The 19,465-nt window shown below is 45.4% G+C and overlaps 1 protein-coding gene across 4 annotated transcripts in view; it reads right to left on the reverse strand.

Moving 5' to 3' along the window:
- ANKS1A (ankyrin repeat and sterile alpha motif domain containing 1A) overlaps positions 1–19,465 on the reverse strand; it is a 177,570-nt gene that overhangs the window by 83,409 nt on the left and 74,696 nt on the right. For all 4 annotated transcript variants that reach the window (XM_040644733.1, XM_040644734.1, XM_040644732.1 and 1 more), the window contains 7 exons: positions 12,356–12,652; positions 11,467–11,542; positions 11,075–11,176; positions 10,879–10,980; positions 9,329–9,525; positions 6,011–6,103; positions 1,131–1,257 (listed from right to left, as the gene is read on the reverse strand). In XM_040644733.1, the coding sequence (XP_040500667.1) occupies positions 1,131–1,257; positions 6,011–6,103; positions 9,329–9,525; positions 10,879–10,980; positions 11,075–11,176; positions 11,467–11,542; positions 12,356–12,652 (994 nt within the window). The remainder of the gene's footprint in view (positions 1–1,130; positions 1,258–6,010; positions 6,104–9,328; positions 9,526–10,878; positions 10,981–11,074; positions 11,177–11,466; positions 11,543–12,355; positions 12,653–19,465) is intronic.

Here is a 19,465-nt window from a genome sequence, read left to right on the forward strand (position 1 = left end):
ACCAGAGGTGAGGGAAGAATGTAGGCCTGATTACGGACGGACGCGAGAGAGCTTTTGGTGTGACAAAACCATTCCTACCGCGACTGGGGTGGCAGTTATATAACTATTTGTCGGAACTCACAGAACTGAACACAAAAAGGGTAAATTTTACTATATTTGAATTGTAACTTTTTTTAGGAAGCTCCAAAGGGAAACCATAAAAAAAAACCAAACAAAACAACTACTATAAAAACGACCACAAAGTGTCTGCGTGCTGGAAGAGAAACCTTTTAAACAGGACAATTAAAAATAAGGTCTACAATGTCAGACACATACGTATATGTTCTCTTTGCCACCCCCCTACCCTCTGACAGGCCCAGCAAAGGGTGTTGGAAAGAAACCATCGCACCCCCATTCTTACCGGAACTGTGACTGTCAGGATTGAAAGGAGGCGCCAATCGTGCCCCATGAAGGACCTAGTACCAGAAAGCTACAAAGAGCAGGGAGAGGCCCGGCAGTTCCTTCCAAGTGCAGTGGGAACTGCACTGCCCCTTGTTGTTTTCGGCGCAGAGGCTGTCACACATCCTCCGGCAGCACGCTCACCTCTGTCGTCGGCCTGGCTCTGGGTCCTGCAGCACTCACTCCCTCACAGAGGAAACTGAATTTTGCAGAGGCAATGAAAGTAGGCCAAGGCGACAGAGCACTCTAGTTACCGGGTGGCAGCCAATCACGGGCCCCTCCCCAGGAGTGTCTCACTCTGAGGTCAGGACTCAAAGCAGAGCATGTGCCGTCAGCCTGAACCCCAAGGGACTGACTTGTTGGGCTTGTTTTTCCACAGCATTAACTTGAGGGTTTCTGACTTGAGACCCCAAATCAATCTCAAGTCACGCCACGGGCCGTCTCTCCTTCCACAGCCATCACCTGGTCTGACCAAACCACCTCCTTGCTTCACGTGCTGAAGGAGGGCAAGCCAACGCTAACACAGGGCATTGAAAATGAAAGGTCGTAATACACCCACCACCCCCAACTGCTATGACACCCAACTTCCCCATCCCAAGGAACACCACTCTCTACTTCCCGCCCCGGATCACAAACTTTAAAAATCCTTTTGCAGCTGTTTCTCCTGGGAGCAGGGTGGGGGTGGGGGATACCTTTTGGTTTTCCATCCCCGTCCATGGATCCCAGTTTCTTTGTTTCTGCTGTTAACAACAGCTCGTAAGGGTGTTCATCCTCTTCCCTGGCTGCACTTCCCTGAATCCAGGGTCTCACGGCCAAGACCTAAGAGAGAAAACACCACAGAACTTCTCGTGTGGGTGGCTAATACCAGGACAGGTTACGCAGAACAAATTCAAGATTATTGGCTCCTTTTTCACCAGAGAGGAAAGCGGGTGGGGAGAGAAGGTAAACAGCTCAAGTGTCACGTGGAACCACAACTGCTTTTCTGGATATGCACCTGTGCCTCGGATCTCAATGGCCTTTGATTAAAAAACTCCCCTTTTCTTACTTCATTTTATCCATCAAAAAGCCATTAATAAAATCCAAGATCCTACCTGGCCTTACCTCTCCCATCATCACAGTGTTCTGCATGGTCTCTTTTCAGCGGAGAGTAGCTTCCAAGCGGTTTTTAGCTAGCGTGCCTCACAAAGGCCTTCTTTCTCCACAATTCTTCCCTAATATGCACACATACTACCCCAAGGCTGGAATCCTTCGCACCTTCTCAAAAGGGAATCAAATGACTTCTGACTGACCCTGAATGACTGACATTTCCCCGAAACGAAGTGCTCCATGCATCCTTCTCTATTTTTGTGAGCCTTTCTTCACAGGTCCTGAGGGTTACAAAGAAGTTTCTCTCAAAAGCCAGCTTCCTACTACATTTATGGTAATACAAGTTTAAATTACTTCCACCGATCTCTATTCTGAAAGGAGTCAAATGGCTAGGCAGTATGAATTTCAGTGGGGGAAAAAAAGCAGCCCTACCTATGGAGAAATCCCTGATCCAGGCAGCCAAGTGTCTCCGATGGAATAACTGGACCAGAGCTGGCTTCTATTACCTACCCACTAGGTCTAGGCAGCCGAAGGCCTCGTGGCCACAGCTAGTCATGGTACCAAGCTGGTCAAGCCTCCTCCTCAAACCAGGCCGGAAACACCATAATTAGTGCCACAGACACACTGAGAGAGAGAATGGAGATCCCTGATTTAGAGGATCATTCTGGCTCATCTGTCCTAAGAATCCAATGCGTTTCATAGGCAAATTAAGAATAATCATGTACCAGCTATTAGGAGAGTGAGCCAAAGCACGAAATCTCTTCTCGAGCAGTTTGGCTAGGAGAAGTGATACATTACAAACAGAGCGGTTCAGAGGAATTCCCAAGTCCACCTAACAAATAACGGTACCCTAACAAATGTGATTCCTTGGAACATGCAGAAACCTCCTCCTTCAGACATGCCCCACAGCTCACTGGAAATAAATCAGGTTTGTGATTCATCAGGGCTTCGCTTCTCGGAGACACAGCTCACTATGTTACAGCCTAATGAGACAACAAGGATTCTAGCGAGCAGCCCCCCACTAAATGAGAGGCTGCCGCTCCTGTTTGGTAACAAGGCTGCCACTCTAAAGGCAGAATGACAGTCTCTTTCTGAAATTCTGCTAGGCACAGCAGGAATCTCCACTTTACTGAAAGCCACCTGGAAGCTAAAAGCTATTTCATTACAGCGAGCCATTTGCCTGTATTACTTACTCCTTTCGCCTCTTCGTAGGAACACAATTAAGGGAACAAAGAGGGACCATTAAGCAGTTCATACAGTGTCAACTTAATACCACAGGCTTTACAGACAGGAATTTGTGTTCTGTAGGTTTACACACCCATAGCTATCACTTAGCCAGAGCTCTGGAAATCTGATTCTGTGAGTGTTCTGCACACAGCAAGGGCCCTCATATAGCCCCAGGCATGCTTCTCTGAAAGGTAGTTGACAGTCTGGATACCCGGCCTATAATATCCTTTCTTCTTGAGCAGGACAGCTGATGACTTCCACCTGGAAAATCAGGCCCACTGGACCTCCGGTCACTCTGGGCCTGGCTCTTGAGTACAACAACAAGGAGCACAGCGCCAGCAAATGCTAGAGCCGGACCACTCCAATCACAGCTAGAGAGCACCTGGCTCCAGCTCTTTCATTTTGCAGATGCCCAAACCGAGTTCCCAGACAGGTCTAGGGACTTGCCCAAGGTTACACAGAGAGCAACCAGCAGAGCCAGGGCCATAAAATTCACTTCCCCTGATTCTGGACCAAAATGGTCTCATTTTTTTTTTTTTTTCTTTCTGGGAAAAAGGACTTCCCATCCAATTTGGAACTCTTTCCCTCCTTCAGATTCTCTAGCGAGAGTCCCCTGCTCACATCCAGACAACTTCTAGGGTGATCTTTTCCTCTCAGTCCTGGCTCCCGCCAGCTACGGGATTAAAATCTCATAATAAAGCAACAGACTGCTTTGCTTTGAGCCCTCCTAACTCCCACTCAAGAAGCCCTGTCACAGTGAATATGGCAATAAGTGATTTTCAACAGAAAGCATTCTGCTCTTTACTAGATTATTCCTTGCTCTTTTCCTCCCCTTTCTTCTACAGCCGGCAATAAATCAAAGCCAAAAAGCCATATTCTCTGTTACGTGGAAAGGAACATTTCCGCTGCAGAGAGAAGCTACTACCAGTCAGCACCTAACTGTGACCAACAGAATGACCGGTTGGGGTACGTGCAGTTTTCTGGAAGAGATACCACAGCAGCTGCACCTTCCCGTGAACGTTTAACACATCTGAACACACAGAAGACCATGGGAGTCCGACGCAGCTGGCAGCCCATTTGGCGGGGCAAAAACATCTCAATAGCGTGTGTGCACACACATACGTATGTGTTTAATTTCTTTAAGCCAGTTTCATGACCTGGTCGTTAATCTGATAAGCTCTCCTGGAGCCAGCTATACTCAGCTTCCCTTAAAGGCTTCTATGAGTCATCTGACAACGACAAGCCTAGGGAATAGGACACAAACACTGAAGCAGATGGCCTGCCAAATATAAAAGTTTAAATTATGATGAGCCAGTGCTTCCTAGGATATGAGGGTTAGGGTAGTAAAGCTTTGGGAGTGTAAGAAATCAAAATAGGGAAGACTAGAGTCCAAAAAAAAAAAAATCCACTTTTGGAGAAGACCTATTCATTCAAACTACAGCAAATAGAATCTGCCTTGATCATTGAAAGGATAATGGCACAGACCACTTCACTTCTGTATTTATGTACTTAAAATCACTAAGTACGCAAAGCTGGGGTTCTCATGGGTCTTCCAACTTCTGACTGCAGTGGCCCAACTGACCCAGAATTCCAGATGTTCAGAAGCAAGTCCTAGAAGTATCTCAGTCTCCCATCCAGAAGAGTAATATGTAGATTTCTTCCCCTCTCTCTTGATACCGTTGGTTGTTTTTTTTTTTAAGATTTTATTTACTTGAGAGAGAGAGCGCGCATGTGCGTGCATGTGGTGGGGGAGGGGGGCAGAGGGAGACTCCCCACTGAGCAGGAAGCCCAACGACCTGGGGCTAGATCCCAGGACTGGAGATCATGACCTGAGCTAAAGACAGACACTTAGCCGACTGAGCCCCCCCAGGTGCCCTTCTCTTGATACTGTTATTGACAAATCATATTCTCTGAAAAGCCTTGGGAGAACAGAAAGTCCTCATTATCTAATATTTCTTTAAGAGCCTTGCACTTATCCTTGGGCATTAGGAACTTTAATCCAAGTCCTTGTTAAAGAGGTGGCGTAAGGCATTTATAGAGACCTAGCCCCAGTTGAATAGGCTCCATAGTACCAGGTTTCTCCTGGTAAAAAGGGAGAAATGAAGCAAATCTCTGTATAAAAACATACAGGGATCTGCTACATACACTTCTATCTGCTAGCAATGTATTATCACCTTAGAGGCTGTAATTCTAGAGACCCCTTAGTTGAAACATGAATAATAATTATTTTGTAATTAAGGCATACAAAAAATAGAGACAGAATTTGTACCTAGCATAAACACCTTCCCCCATTTCCAACACTGACTTTTACATTCTTAAAAGGGCGTCCTTGTGTTTATATTTTGTTAAACGAAAGCCATCTTTCTGGTTCCACGTGTTTATACTAAGTAAAAGAACCTGTCTCACTGGATGGTCTGTGGCAAAATAGTAAAAAAATTAACTCTGACTTATAGGGATAAAGTAATGAGACTTAGTTGATTAGTTTATATCAGATGATTTTTAAATTAAAGAACAATAGGCCACTGAATGAGCAACAAAATAATGAAATTATGTAATATTTTGAAAATACTGAATAAACATTCTCTGCACAGTGGGAAGTATTAAAGGAGCATTCTGAAAATGAAAGATCATGGAAAATATGATTTTCTTCATATAACCAAGAAGGAAGACTGAACTCTTTGCCCCATGATAATAATTCTTCTCTAAAAAGATGGACGAGTCTTCTCAAATAACCTTTGATTTCTGCCACCCCCATGACTCCTATTTCTCTTCTAATTGAGTCTTCATGACATTTTCCATGTTTGTCCTGGTGGATTCTTCATGTGAAATGGAGAAGAAAAATGTGAAAACAGAAATCAGACGGTTGGCGCAGAATCGCCAAGCTCGCTAACATGACATAGTCTATAGAACAGTTATTAGAGGCATACTCTACGTTTTGTATCAAAAGATGACACAGGTACAAAAAAAAGCAAAAAGTCAAACTGTTGTTTGGCCACTGGAGCCAGGAGAAATGTGCGTGGGTTACTTTCAGTGTGCAATGCAGATCAGTAATTGACTCTGCCAGACAGCTCCATTAAAATTCTTTGCTTAGTACTTCTGAGTGGGTTGGAAAGGTCTTCTTCCAGATTACTGATGTACACAAAACTTGCTAATCCAAAGAGGCAATAAGAAAATGAGAAAGCAAAGTCTTTAAGCACACATCGATGTACTTTCCAAAAAATCATATTTCAGGGATGGCAATAAACCCTCAACCCTCTACCTCAGAAGCTGTCAAGGGAAAATACTTCTTATCTATGCGGTCTTCCTCCTCTTCATCGGGTGGTGGCTTTGCTGGAGGCGGTGGACGTTCTCTCTGTAGAAGAGAAAAAAGTATTTCACTATCTCTTTTTTCTAGTATCTAATGTCTGTTCTTATCTTAGCCCCTGGAAATGAAAAAGAATAATGTAAAGAACTCCCCTGAGAGACTAAACTCAAGGATCAGTATCTAAACAGATGGCTCAGTATCTGCACATATCCCCCCCCCCACATACATAAAATTCAGTCAGCATGCTCTTCGCTTTTTGATGTTTGTAGCAGAGATTATAAACACTTCTTTCATATTCTAGACCACAGTGAGAAATAACAGCACTGAAACCACAGAACTGCCTTATCAGAGAATGTCCTTCATAATACCCATAATAAAACTCTAGCCTAAAAAAGCCAGTGGCTCAACTTCCAGACTATGTGAAAAAGAGGAAGCAGTAAATCAAAAGAACCCATTTGTCAGAGTTCTAACAACCCACCTTATTAAGGAAGTAATGAGGAAAGTGATCAAGGACGAAAACATCAATTCCTGCTCAAACTTTAACGCTACCCCCATTTATTGGCCAAGGCTCAGAACCGGTCTCTATCCAGTTCTTGGTCACCTCCTTCAATGATTACTATTCCTATTTCACATACGAAAACCTTTCATCTCAGCCCATTTAAAAAAGGAATATTTGTCAGCTGTCTGCCCTGGAGCAAGGGCTGGCGAGCTCTTTCTTAAAGGGTCACAGAGTAAATATTTCAGGCTTTGTGGTCAACTCCGCCACTGCAGTACATTGTAGCCAGGGAAAATATGTACACGTAGCTGTGTTCCAATAAAACTTTATTCACAAAAATGGGCAGCTATCTGTGGGCCATATCTTTGCCCTAGAGCAAGAAACACCCTGAAGCAGGGATTAGTGAGGTCAAGTGAGGTGGACAATTTCAGGAATACATACAACCTTCAGGGGCAGAAGGCTGGAGAAAGGTTTGCCACTGTACCTGCCGGACGGTCAGCATTGTTTACCGTCCAAAGTCCTAATCATGCTTCATAATCATGTTCCTACAGGGAAGGGAGTGGGAACCTGACCCAGGAATTGGCTTGTAGGCTCATTCCCTGGCTTGTCGGTTAGTTCACTGTGTTGCTAGAACAGGAATGTTTATAAAAGTCAGGGTGGAGGCACATGCTGAATCATGAAAGAGCCTCAGAGAAGTCTGCAAGATGTCTCCCATGTCCCAGGAGCGGACAGGGTCAGGTAGCAGTCAGTTAGCATTTGGCATCCAGGATCTCTGTTCAAATATGCTTCACCCCTCAGGATTCTATCTTGATAAATCAGTCATTCCTATAGTCCCGGGAACCAGATAGACGCCCAACGGCAACAACGTCAAAACATGTTCATCTTTTCAAGCCAAACAAAGCTGAGATCACATTTCCCACTAAGTTCCACTTTCCCTAGCCATCTTACTCCAGAAGTGCAGAAACAAGCTTGGTTCCTTTAAGTGGTACCTCATAAGGAAGGGAACAGCAAAGGGAGCAGGCCCATCATCCACACCAGTTATCCAACCTCGGGACAAAAATAGCTGAGAAAAAACAAAATGAAACACAACAATGACAAAAAGGACCCATCCCAGAAGCAAGACTAAAGGAGCCTAGAAAGAACAATATGAACACCTCTTATGCAAGAAGTGATCACTGGGGACACTGGAGAGAAAAGCAGGAGCCTCTTTTTTCCCAAATGTGAGAACGTCGGCCCAGGGGCCTGGAAGTGCAGAGCTGATTTATACTCACCATCCACTGCATTTGTAAGACGTACAACAAACAGTCCCTTGGCCACAGTTAATTACCAAGGGCCAGGAAGGTAGCACAGCCATCACATACTCAAGTAAAAATGGCAAAGCATGCACCCCAAGATGCATCAGTTTTTATTTAGCAAGACCACCAGAGGACAGATTCCCGGAGTGGGACAGAACAAAGAGACTATAAATCAGTGGCTAAGCCCACAGGAACTTGGTTATTCAGAGCTTCCTTCAGGAACCCTGTGTTCTTCTTGTAAAGCCTCCAGCTCCCTCTAATGGCCATCACCTGTAAGTACCACAAAGCAAAGCCTTCCTCCACAGGTGGGTTTGCTGGCTTCACTGACGCTAAGGCGAAAGTGAAACCAACCAGCTCTGTCTACAGAAGCACCATGCTAGGGGTCCTTGGCACATGCATGTGCCTCCACCACCCACAAGGAGTTTTACCAGTCCTTGATAATGCCTACTCCAGTGGGCTACCACAAGACTGGTGGGCCTTTCCAAAATTCATACAGAAATGCTGGCACTCTTCTAGGACCAGGCACGGAGCCCAACAAAAAAGAACACTAAGAAACATCAAGCCATTGCCAGAGCACATCTGAAAAACCCAAGGATCACCTAGCGGCCAAAGGTTCATCTAAATGGTCATAAAGCAGATTCAGACCAAAAGGGAAAGTCTGGCCTCTTCAACAGGAAGAAATAATATATACCTGAAAATCTGCCTCAAGCTGGGGTCACTAGGATTCTGTTGGAGCAATGGCAAGTTCAATACAAGTGCGGTGCTCAAAACCTCAACTTACTGTGCTGGCAATGTAGGAAGGAAGGTCAGTGGGACCACTGATTCAGGCTTAAGCTCAGAGTAAAACCCTGAGGGAGAAAAAGGGAGTAAAAAGTCTTGAGAACAACGGACAAGACTGAAGCAGAAGCAAGTATTGGAGAAAAAAGCAGTAAGATGGGAAGGTGGACCTTGAGGAAGAAATGAATGCCACATACTAACACATGTGATACCTGATTAAGCCTTGCTACAACCCTGCTGAATGCAGACTCTGTCCAGAGCCACATGGATTACGCTCTGAGGGCAAATGAAGGTGAGAACGCACTCAGGGCAGACAAGAACTTACTTCAGTGAGCTCTTTCACTGTGGAACTGCTCTCCAGAGAGAAAACCAACAATATAAAGCAAAGACCCCAAAGACAGAAGCCACATGAGGCTAAATGGAAATAAAATGTTTCAGTTTGCTCTAAGGCCGAAAACTAATAGAATGATGTAAATATGTTATATTGAAATCAGAAAAACCAAAATTCTACCTCAAGGGGATCTCTACAGTTTAAACACACTACGCAAGACAGAGATGTGGCAGAGCGCCAGGAGAACAAGGGGAGAAGGCTGCAGGCCTCTGGCAAGCGAGCGGGCACTAGGGGCACACTCCCTCTCCCAGCGCCCCGCTGAGGCACAGGCTGACAGCACAGCCCCAGCTTGTCGAGGGCCCCAGGCCACATACAGGCCTCACTCCAGCAGCCTTGACTCCTGCTGCCTCGGCCTCCTTGTTCGTGCAGTCTCGGTCAGATGATCGCCCACTGGCCATGCTATCCAATGAATGGCAGGAGACGGCATTGTACAGCGCCTCGTAGGGACCCTCCTCTTCAGTGTTTGTGTCAAAATCAATGATTAGTTCAGTCACTGCTTTCTCCACGTCACCTGAACAGGTTAGAGAGCAAGAGTCAATGGACGGGGAGCACAATCTCGGATTTCCAACCACCGTATCCAAAGCCCCTCATCAACCTGAACTTGACAAACAGACAGCAGGAAAATAAAATAACTGCTTTGCTCCACAGACAGGAATAAATAGAGTTTCAGTTGCTCTTTATACCCTGAGACTTAAAGAGATTTTTCTCTAATTCGATATGGCAAACCCTTGACACCTACGAGGGATACCTTCCAAGACCTTTATAAACTCCCAAGAACCTCAACGCCATCGTAGCATACACTTAAACGATAAAACGTAGCAAAGTATAACTGGAAACTTCAGTAATCCTTTAAATTCTTAGCAGAAACCTCCATGTGCTCAAGCAAAAGAGAGGGTGGTGAAGCCTTTCTGACACAGAGGCACTGTGCAAGGTTAAACTCAGCAGGGAATTACAAACCTCAGACTACCTCGGGTCCAAATTTGTGACTCTGGAAAGTTACAGTCTGTTGTGGACCAGAGCGCACTGGGTCTCTGGCAAATAGTCAAAACCGTAACTGTAAAATCCTTGAAAGCTAAGAGCTCAGTGAGCTACTAATCCCGTAACCAGTAGATTATAAGGTCAAGAAAAAAAGTGGGGATGGTGGAGGTGGGGGCAGACAAGGACTCCACAGTGAAAAAGAGGCCGAGTGCCCTTTAACCTTATACCTCCACACCCGTCTGAAAAATCCCTTTCCCACCTCAGTGTCTGGCTTTGTTCTGTTCCTCTGGCCTTCTTTACTAGCTTTGTATCTGAGGGAAAGCATCAGTCAGTAGTCTGTCTTTCCCATTCATCATACCTAGGACCCAAAAGGCTGCTCAATAAATCTGAAAGGGTGGATCGTGGCTAATGATGGGGAGGCTGGACTGCCCAAGCTAGTGCCCAGACCCCATTTGTTGGCCAAATGATATAGTACCAAAATCTGCCATATACACGTCTACCAACCTGGTGATATTCACTCAATATTGACTGAGGGCCAACTATGCTCCAAGCAGGATAGCGTGTGTTAGGAAAAGGTTTCCTTGAGATTTGAATTTATCCTGAGATCATCCCACCTACAACACAGCCCAGAACAGACCTCACAGAGCCAACTGTAAGAGTAGAGAATAAGATAAAGTAGGAAAGAAGAGATCCAAAGTCAAAGGCCTAAGCTATGTCCAATAAAAGTTCAAATGCTAGCTGGAAAACAATAAATGTGAATATGAACTTATTAAGTACTCCCAACCCCGTGAAGTTATTATTTAAATGAAGCCCTTTCTAGTCTACCAAAGACCATTCAACTCTTCAAGCCAAGAGCCCCTTCGTTGGCAGAGAAAGGCCACCTTACCCTGAGACTTCTGGGATATGGAGTCCATATTGGAGATGAGAGTTCCCTGGGACGTGGGGGTTTTATCGGCCTCTTTTGCACTTCTTTTTCCAGTCATGTGATCTATGTGGAAAGACAAAAAAAGCTGCACCAAATACAAATGCCTTGGTCTGGCCAGTGTGCCCCTGGTCACCCCGACAGGCAGATGAACGGGTACCTTCGATAAGCGCTGCTATCTGCTGGCTCTTTTGAGAAGGCAGTTCCCGGACAGTGTCTAGGGCAGTCAGGCCACGGTTATCTTTTATGTTGACATCAATTCCTAGAAAGGCACACCAGGTGGACCAGGGGGGAGTGAGCAGTTGCAAGTCAGCCTCAAAGAGGGTCAAATTCCAGGACTCCTAATGCTCCCAGTAGCAAGACCAATATTTTTCATCCAAAGCCACTTAATCCAGCTCTTCAAGAACAATTCGTACACTTGCAATCAACCATTGGAGACATACATACATTGGGTTCAAGTGCAGCCAGCAAAAATCCCCCTCCGGGGAGGCTAGGGAGAAACAAGCCCACCCCTGGCATGCCGTGAAAACGAGAGCGCTGCCGACCTCTCACCTGCAGCCAGCAGGATTTGCACCACATCAGTCTTGCCAAACAGAGCAGCCTCATGCAAAGCACTGCCCTTCTCCGTCTGGAAGGCAAACGAGAGCGCAGAGCAGCATGTCATCAGAACAGTGACCCAGGTTTGGCGTGGCTCCACACGACAAACGGGATATAGACAAGAAGGGGCAGGAAAATAAAATCAACCACACAAAGTCCTCTGTCATTATCTTTCCCACTTTTCTTGTCTGGATTCCGGAGCCATAATCGTGGCCCAGACGTGAAGTGTGTTTGAAGTGCCACCATCAGGCCACACAGGAATAACTGCGCAGCAACTCTCGGAGCCACCTACTGGTGAAACTCTTCAAGACTCCCCCTTCCCGGGAGGAAGGAATAATGAGAAGAAAACTACAAGGGTAAAAACAAAACAAAACAAAACACCACCACCTTAACTTCACATGTGGTTTGGTGGTTTGGTCAAAGCAAAACCTAAGGAACAATCACTCATCGGAATGCACAAAGCTAACTACACAGGGAAATGCCAAGTCTCCTAAGTTGATGGGACTTTGCAGGTGGCAAATGGTGGCAGTGGGAATGCCTGTATAGGAAGATAATGAAGTTTTTCTAATTTTGAGAGAGAGCCCACAAGCACATCTTTTCAGGGCATAATGACTTTGTATTGCCCCTGAAAAGGGGAAAAAAAAAAGAATAAAAGAAAACTAGTAACAGACTCGAGAAGTCTGTCTCTGAAGCTTCACATGAAAATGAGTCAATGGATGGAAGCGTCTGACACGGGAAGTGACACGTGCTAGATGAGAACACAGCCCAGCAGCATGGTACCTGTGCCTCTCCCACCGCGACTCGGCCCCCGGAGCCCGGGGGCGGGGGGAGTCTGCCCCGCTACCTGGTAGTTGCTGTCCATGCCAGCGTCCAGCAGGACCCGCACCACGGCTTTGTGGCCGTTCCGCGCCGCCAGGTGCAGGGGCGTGTGCTTCTTAGTGTTGCAGCTCAGGAGGTTGGGGTGGGCGTTGAGCAGCATCTTCACCACCTCCAGCCTCCCGTATAGCGCGGCCAGGTCCAGAGGGGTCTCGAATTTGTTGTTGCGCATGGTGGGGTCTGTCAGCTCCTCTAAGAGGACCTTCACCACCTCCGTGTGGCCGTACTGCGCGGCGCAGTGCAGGGCCGTCTCGTTGTCGTTGTTCTAAAGAGTGGACAAGCAGATCCCGTCAGCAGGGTCACTGGCAGACTGGCCTACGACCGGGACGATCACACAGAAAACCACTGAAATTTAAATGAGGAAAATAGCAGCAATATTTGGGGACTACTAGAAGTCGATCAGAATGAAGACATACTCCCCAACAAACGAGGCCGGCCGCTCCAATCAGCCGCTGCCAGAGGGGGCTGTGATCCCCTCAGATTTATCGTCTCCTGTGTGCCATGAAGGAAGTGTCTACCGACTGCAAGGACAGTGAACCAGGGAACGGGGCGGGCCCTGGGCAGAGGCCAATAATATCGCTGCCATTGACTCATTTTAAATTTCAACTGGTTTTACAATGGATAATCAGTCAACCCTGTAGTTCTGATTCTGGCTTTGGTGACAGTCCCCTGCCTTACAGACAAGCTGTTTTGAAAGAGTCTGTCATCTGCATATAGCTTCTTGCATGCAAATCAACCAGCCAACAATCAAAGTAACAGAGCAGAGCACCAAAAACCACTCTCGAGTTCTCAGCCAATAGCCATTTCCAGGGGAGGGAGGCGCTTGAGCTCCGTCACAGAGGAACACGGGACCCTGCTGTCAGCCTGTGCCCACTCCAGGAGCCGGCACCAACCAGCGCGTGCACAGTCTACAGTACAGGGAAGCGTGGTTATGTAGGAGAGAGTCAGACGCGGGAATGTTTTGTGAGAGGTGCAAAATATTCAAAGTTGTAACATGACCATCAGTTCAAATTCACAACCCCAGGGTCCTTTAATGCCAATTTTGTTTCAAACTAAAGGTAGAACCTGGGATGAGACAGGAGAAGTCTGTGCTTCATCCACCATCAGAAGCAAAATGTGAATCATTCCAATTGTGCTCTTTCTTTTACTACTACTGATGATGTATAATCAGAGCAGAAATAAAGTAATTTCCATGACCTCTCCTTTTTTAGATGCACTAATGAAAATAGTTCTCCCACAAGACTTTGAGATTCCTAAATTTATCTGGGAGGCTTCTGCCACTTTAGGGAAACAAAGCTGATGAGGTGGTGTGTCCGTCAAGTCAATATTGTGCACCTTTCAGTGATCAAAAGGTAAAAATGAAATGTTTCCACAACTGCTTTAATTCTATTCATTACATTAAAAGTAACAGACCAGGAGTTACCCAAACACGCATGCAATTCCATCTGCTTTTGATCTGGCATTTGACTGCATCATTTTTTTCCAGCTACACCAAGTGTACCAGAAAGATCCAGAGCTGCTGGGAGCAAGGCCCCCAAAGGCCAGAGTGATAGCAAAGAAAAACTGTTCAACGAAATAAGGACAGAAAGCGTGGTAGCAGGAGCCACATGCAAAGATAAATGCACACAGATAAACAGAGGAAGCAGCGCTGCGCTCAAACACAGCTCGAGGAGATGAGCAGCTGAAGTGCAGACAGCCTTCGCGGGCCACAGGACACAGCCGGTTAGCAACGGCCTCCTGGGATACAACTGGGCCCAAGGCGGGGATTCCATGTCTACCTAGAAGGCTGGAGGGAAGGGGAGACTCTAGGCAGAAAGCAAATCTTTGGGGTTCCCTGTGCCAAACCAACCACTTAAGACACCCATTTGGAATGCCCATCTCCAATTGAGCATCAACTCTCCCTGAGCCAACTTAGTTCGAGCTGTCACTTCATGTTCTCGCCATGAAAGGCAGCTTCATCAACAAAACACACAGGGGCTTTCTTTACAGTGGTCCCAGGGCAGCGTGGCAACCCAAGGAAGTTTTAAGAGGATTCTCAGGCTTTTACATCTCAAGATTACCATGACAGCAGGGCCAAGAAAGCCAGCTTATTCTTACTAAAACCCCAATCCAGAAAAACTTGTTTACTCTGAGGCAGACACTGCTGTCTCTTTTATATCCAGGTTGTCTCCCAACGACCAGAATAATCTGTCCTCGATTTTGTAAAAAGTATGCCATTAGGGCCTGAAGAACTGTAAAACTCTAAGCTATCCAGCAGGAGGAAGAAAAGAAAAGAAAAATCTTAGTTTGTTGGTGGTGTTTGCTAGAACTAAGGCAGCTACCATGAAGCTGCCTTACTGAAAGCACGGTCTTGATCACTACCAGGCAAATTTCCTGACTCTGCTAAAAATGGCCTAACCACGTCTCTGCACAATGTTATACTCAAATTCACACTGTAAAAAGCACCTTTCTCGTGCTTCAGTCTTGCCAGACATGGTCTGGTAATTACAATACTCTTGAGTTGAAGTCTGTGGTGACCCCATCTCTCGACTACTGAACACAGGCCATCACAATCTCTTCCTACCAGCTCCCCTTTGAACATGACAACTATCAGGGCAGGAAGTCACTGAGTGTTGATTCAGGGACCCACAAGAAAGGGAGGGACTCCAAGGAGAGTACAGACTCCTCGGGACCCAGAATCCTCTTTCACACCTTCCAAATCACACCACAGGTGCGCATCACACCTCAAGAGTTCCCAGAATCATATTGCTATGTATTTGAACTGAGAAAGGAGACTAAGATCAAACACCCCAATTTTCCCTAAAGTCTTCGCACAAACTCTCCGTTCCTGCCCATCTTGAGACTCACTTTCACTTCTCCTTGCTGTCAGTACCTCTAAGAAAAAAGATCCCAATACCCTTTACATATGGAGACCCCATTAAATGTGTAAATCCATTATATTTATGCATTGTATATTTATGCCTATCTATCTAACATATGCATAAACTACAAGCAACAGAAAACTATACAGAAACGTTTCGGTGGCCTTTCTCCTTTTGAAACTATTCTAAACCAACACTTCCCAGTGCTTAGATTACAGCCCAACTGCACTCCTGACCACTGTTGATAATACCTAAGTTAGAAACTACTCAGCTACAGCTCTCTGTAGCAACAATGGTATAGGTTTCAGAAATCTACCAAAATTGGAAAAGGAGATTTAGCAGACACAGGAGAAACATGAGAACTGAGTCCATGTGGAAGAAGAGTTAGACTCACTCTGCAGTGCTCTGGAAGGCAGAACCCTGACCAACAGATGGAAAGTTTAGGAAGACAGATATCAGCCAAGCATAAGAAACCAAAAATCAGTGGAATCCAAAAAGAGGCTGCCATGAAGTAAGTCTGGTTGTTAGCAAGAGAAACAAACAACCAACTAAAACAAAGGGTAGATGGCTCATCTTTCAGGTGAGAGAAAAGGATTCCTGCTCTGGATGGAAAGTTGGCTTAGATCAGTGGTTCTCAAACTGGCTTTGTTTTGGAATTACATGGGAGCTTAAGAGTAACTAAGTCCCACCCCAGACTTGCCAAGGGAGCACCTTAGAGGGTAAAGCCCAGGAAGACTATTATTAAAAAGCTTACCAACCCAGCAGGCACCAACATGACCAAGCAAGCAATCATCTATGAGCGCAACAAACTGACATCATGTGCCTTACAACGTGAAGGAAGGATATGATGTCACTCCTGTGGCGTTCCTGCTAAAATTACAGGGCCTGAGTCTAATCATGACGAAATAGCAGACAAACTCAAACTGAGGGACAGTCTATAAAATGACTGGTCTACATTCTTCAATACCATCAATGTCGCAGGTCTTTGTGGCAATCGCTTAGTGGGTTCAGCTGTTCACTGAAACATTGTTGGTTTGGTCCCACCCAGGGACGTCCATGTTTGCGGTTCCTAGTCATGAAAGACTAAGAAGGGCTGAGGAATTGTTCTAAATTGTGTCTGATCCTGGACTGGATCCTGGACCAGGAAAAAAAAATTGCTCTAAAGGACATTATTGGGGAAATTGGTAAAATCCGAACACAGATTTTGTATTAGATTCCAGTACTGTATTAATGTTGCATCTCCTGAATTTGGTAACTGTACTGTGGTTATACAAGTGAATGCCCTTGTTTGTAGGAGATACGTGCTGAAGTATTTGGGGTTAAAGGGTCATGATGTCCATGACTAAGTATCAAACAGTTCATCATCAACTACAGCAACAATATGCATACACACCTGCGAGAGAGAGAAAACGTGCATGCAAATGAAACAAAATGTTAACTGGCGAATCTAGATGAAGAGTACAATGCGGTTCACTGCATTATGCTTGCAACTGTTTGTAAATTGAAAATTTTTTCAAGATAAAAAGTTTTATAAAAGCTTGCTAGGTGATTCAGATACAACCAGACACGCTGATCAGAATGTGGAGGCAACTGGTCGAGACAACTTCCGGGTCTCTTCCAGCTCTGAAACTTAATTATTTTTAAGTGTACAGGAAAATAGATCTACCCTAAAACTAATTTGACCATTGCTCACCTTACGATCTTCAGACTAAGTTAAAATCATTTTATTTTATTTTATTTTTTAAATTTATTTATTTATTCAACAGAGATAGAGACAGCCAGCGAGAGAGGGAACATAAGCAGGGGGAGTGGGAGAGGAAGAAGCAGGCTCATAGCAGAGGAGCCTGATGTGGGGCTCGATCCCACAACGCCGGGATCACGCCCTGAGCCGAAGGCAGACGCTTAACCGCTATGCCACCCAGGCGCCCCTAAAATCATTTTAAAAGGGGGAAAATAAACAATTTTAAATAGTTCCACCTAATTAGCTACGATGACCTACATTTTATTTTTATTTATTTTTTTTAAAGATTTTATTTATTTATTTGACAGACACAGCCAGCGAGAGAGGGAACACAAGCAGGGGGAGTGGGAGAGGAAGAAGCAGGCTCCCAGCGGAGGAGCCTGACGTGGGGCTGGATCCCAGAACGCTGGGATCACGCCCTGAGCCGAAGGCAGACGCTTAACGACTGCACCACCCAGGCGCCCCGATGACCTACATTTTAGACTGGTTTATGCTGACTTGTTGAAGAAGGAAAGGCTCCATATGTCGCAGAGGAAGATGAACGCTCATGAAAACCACCTCTGCTCCCAGTACAGGCATCTGAGACTTCTTAATTTCTACAGGTGCCTGATAGGACTTAGCCCACAAAACAATTCCTAGACACAATCCAGGTCAATAAAAACCCACTGAATCAGGATAAAACCCAGTAAGGTTAGACTCAAATCAGCTCGAAGAGAGTTTGCATTTGTAGCAAAATCCAAACAGCTTTATCCCTTAGTGCAGTTTGCATCATTTGGCCTTCGGGGTGTGGGAAGGAGGCAAAGGGCAGTATTTCCAAAAAGAGAAGTATGTTCTTATTCCATTTAGGCCAATTTTCTTTTTTGTGTGGGAAATCAAGGGATAAGAAAATGTGCTTTTAAGAACCAAGGACTTACCCTTTAATCAGAGCTTTATAAGCTAACTGAACTAACCAAGTGGGAAAACAATCACTTCAAGGTGCGTCCCCACAAAACAAAAACCCTGAACAGACTAATTGAGCAATGTTTCATTAAGTTTCAATCCACCAGTAAGAAAGAACAAATTCCAAAGTGCCGTTTCAGAAACACCCCACTGTATATACCCTTTAAAAGTCAGATCTCAAAGATTACTAGTTACCAGATACTTGTACTTAATGTACACTCTCTTATTTAAGCTCCAGAACAATCCAGCAAGGTAGATGGTATACTGCACTTCACAGAAGAGGCAACGGAGGCTCATAGAAATTAAGTAACTTATTTAAGTCAACAAAACCAGTCAGTGGCAGCGCGGAATTCAATCTCAGGCCTGATTTGAAAGACTGCAACCTTTAAGAGTTTTCTCCTCTACTACACCAAGTCCAAAAAAAGAAGAAAATGAAGATAAGAGTATCTTCCTCTTTTGAAAATTAGGAAACAGAATTTAGAGAGCAGGGGCCAAACCAAAGTTAATGCGTTCCACTACCCCGAATCAAACTGCTTCTCTGCCATTAAGGCCCGACAGCTGAAGAACATGGCCCACAAAGGCTGCCTAGATCCAGCCCACGGGGAGCTTCGTTTGCTAAATCAGCATTTCTCAAAGAATATCTGCCTTGCATTTGGAAACTTGCAGAAGTACCTTATGTTTCCCTTCCCTGAGGCTACTGTATTCAGAGCAAGGGAAAGGTAGCTCACGTGAATAACGCACTGACTCAATCAAACTCCAGACTGGTGCCAAAAAGCAAACGTCACCTGAATGAAAACTCATGTCAAAACCAGGGGAGAGCACCGAGGAGAGAGGCTAACCATCACCAATCCACAAGCTCTGCCTCCGGGTGTGTGAAGGCCGGAGGAGCTGGGCAGTTCATCACCAGGCCTACCAGGCCTCTACGTGCCCTAGCCTCACAGGGAGGGAGATCAAGGCCAGTGCCCTGCTTGACCCTGCGACCTCATTTCCTATTTGAGAGCCCTTCCCAGGGCCAAGAGTGACCAAGCAGTGAAGGAAGCTAATAGCTGGGGAGAAGCAGCTGAGGCTTTAAAGTCCCAGGCAGAAATGCACAAACTTAAGGAAATGAGGAGGGAGCCGAAAGGGACAACTTTTAAGAGTAAAATGGAGTCACTACACCCCTTCCCCAACACCTCTACTACTCACTTATTGAAAATGAGATTACACTTCAAAAGAAATAGAGCAGAGTAAAAAAAATTTTTTTAATCCAGTTAGTACAATTTAATCATTTTCTGTGCTTATTAAAAAGTAAGCTAATATGTTTGACATTTTTTTTTTTAAAAGATTTTATTTATTTATTTGACAGGGACAGCCAGCAGAGAGGAAACACAAGCAGGGGGAGTGGGAGAGGAAGAAACAGGCTCCTAGCGGAGGAGCCTGATGTGGGGCTCGATCCCAGAACGCCGGGATCACGCCCTGAGCCGAAGGCAGACGCTTAACGACTGCGCCACCCAGGTGTCCCCTGTTTGACATCTCTTAACTGAATTTTTCTTTTTTA

This window comes from Ursus maritimus, unplaced genomic scaffold, assembly GCF_017311325.1.
Source record: "Ursus maritimus isolate PB19 unplaced genomic scaffold, ASM1731132v1 scaffold_30, whole genome shotgun sequence".
Classification (NCBI taxonomy): Eukaryota; Metazoa; Chordata; class Mammalia; order Carnivora; family Ursidae; genus Ursus; species Ursus maritimus.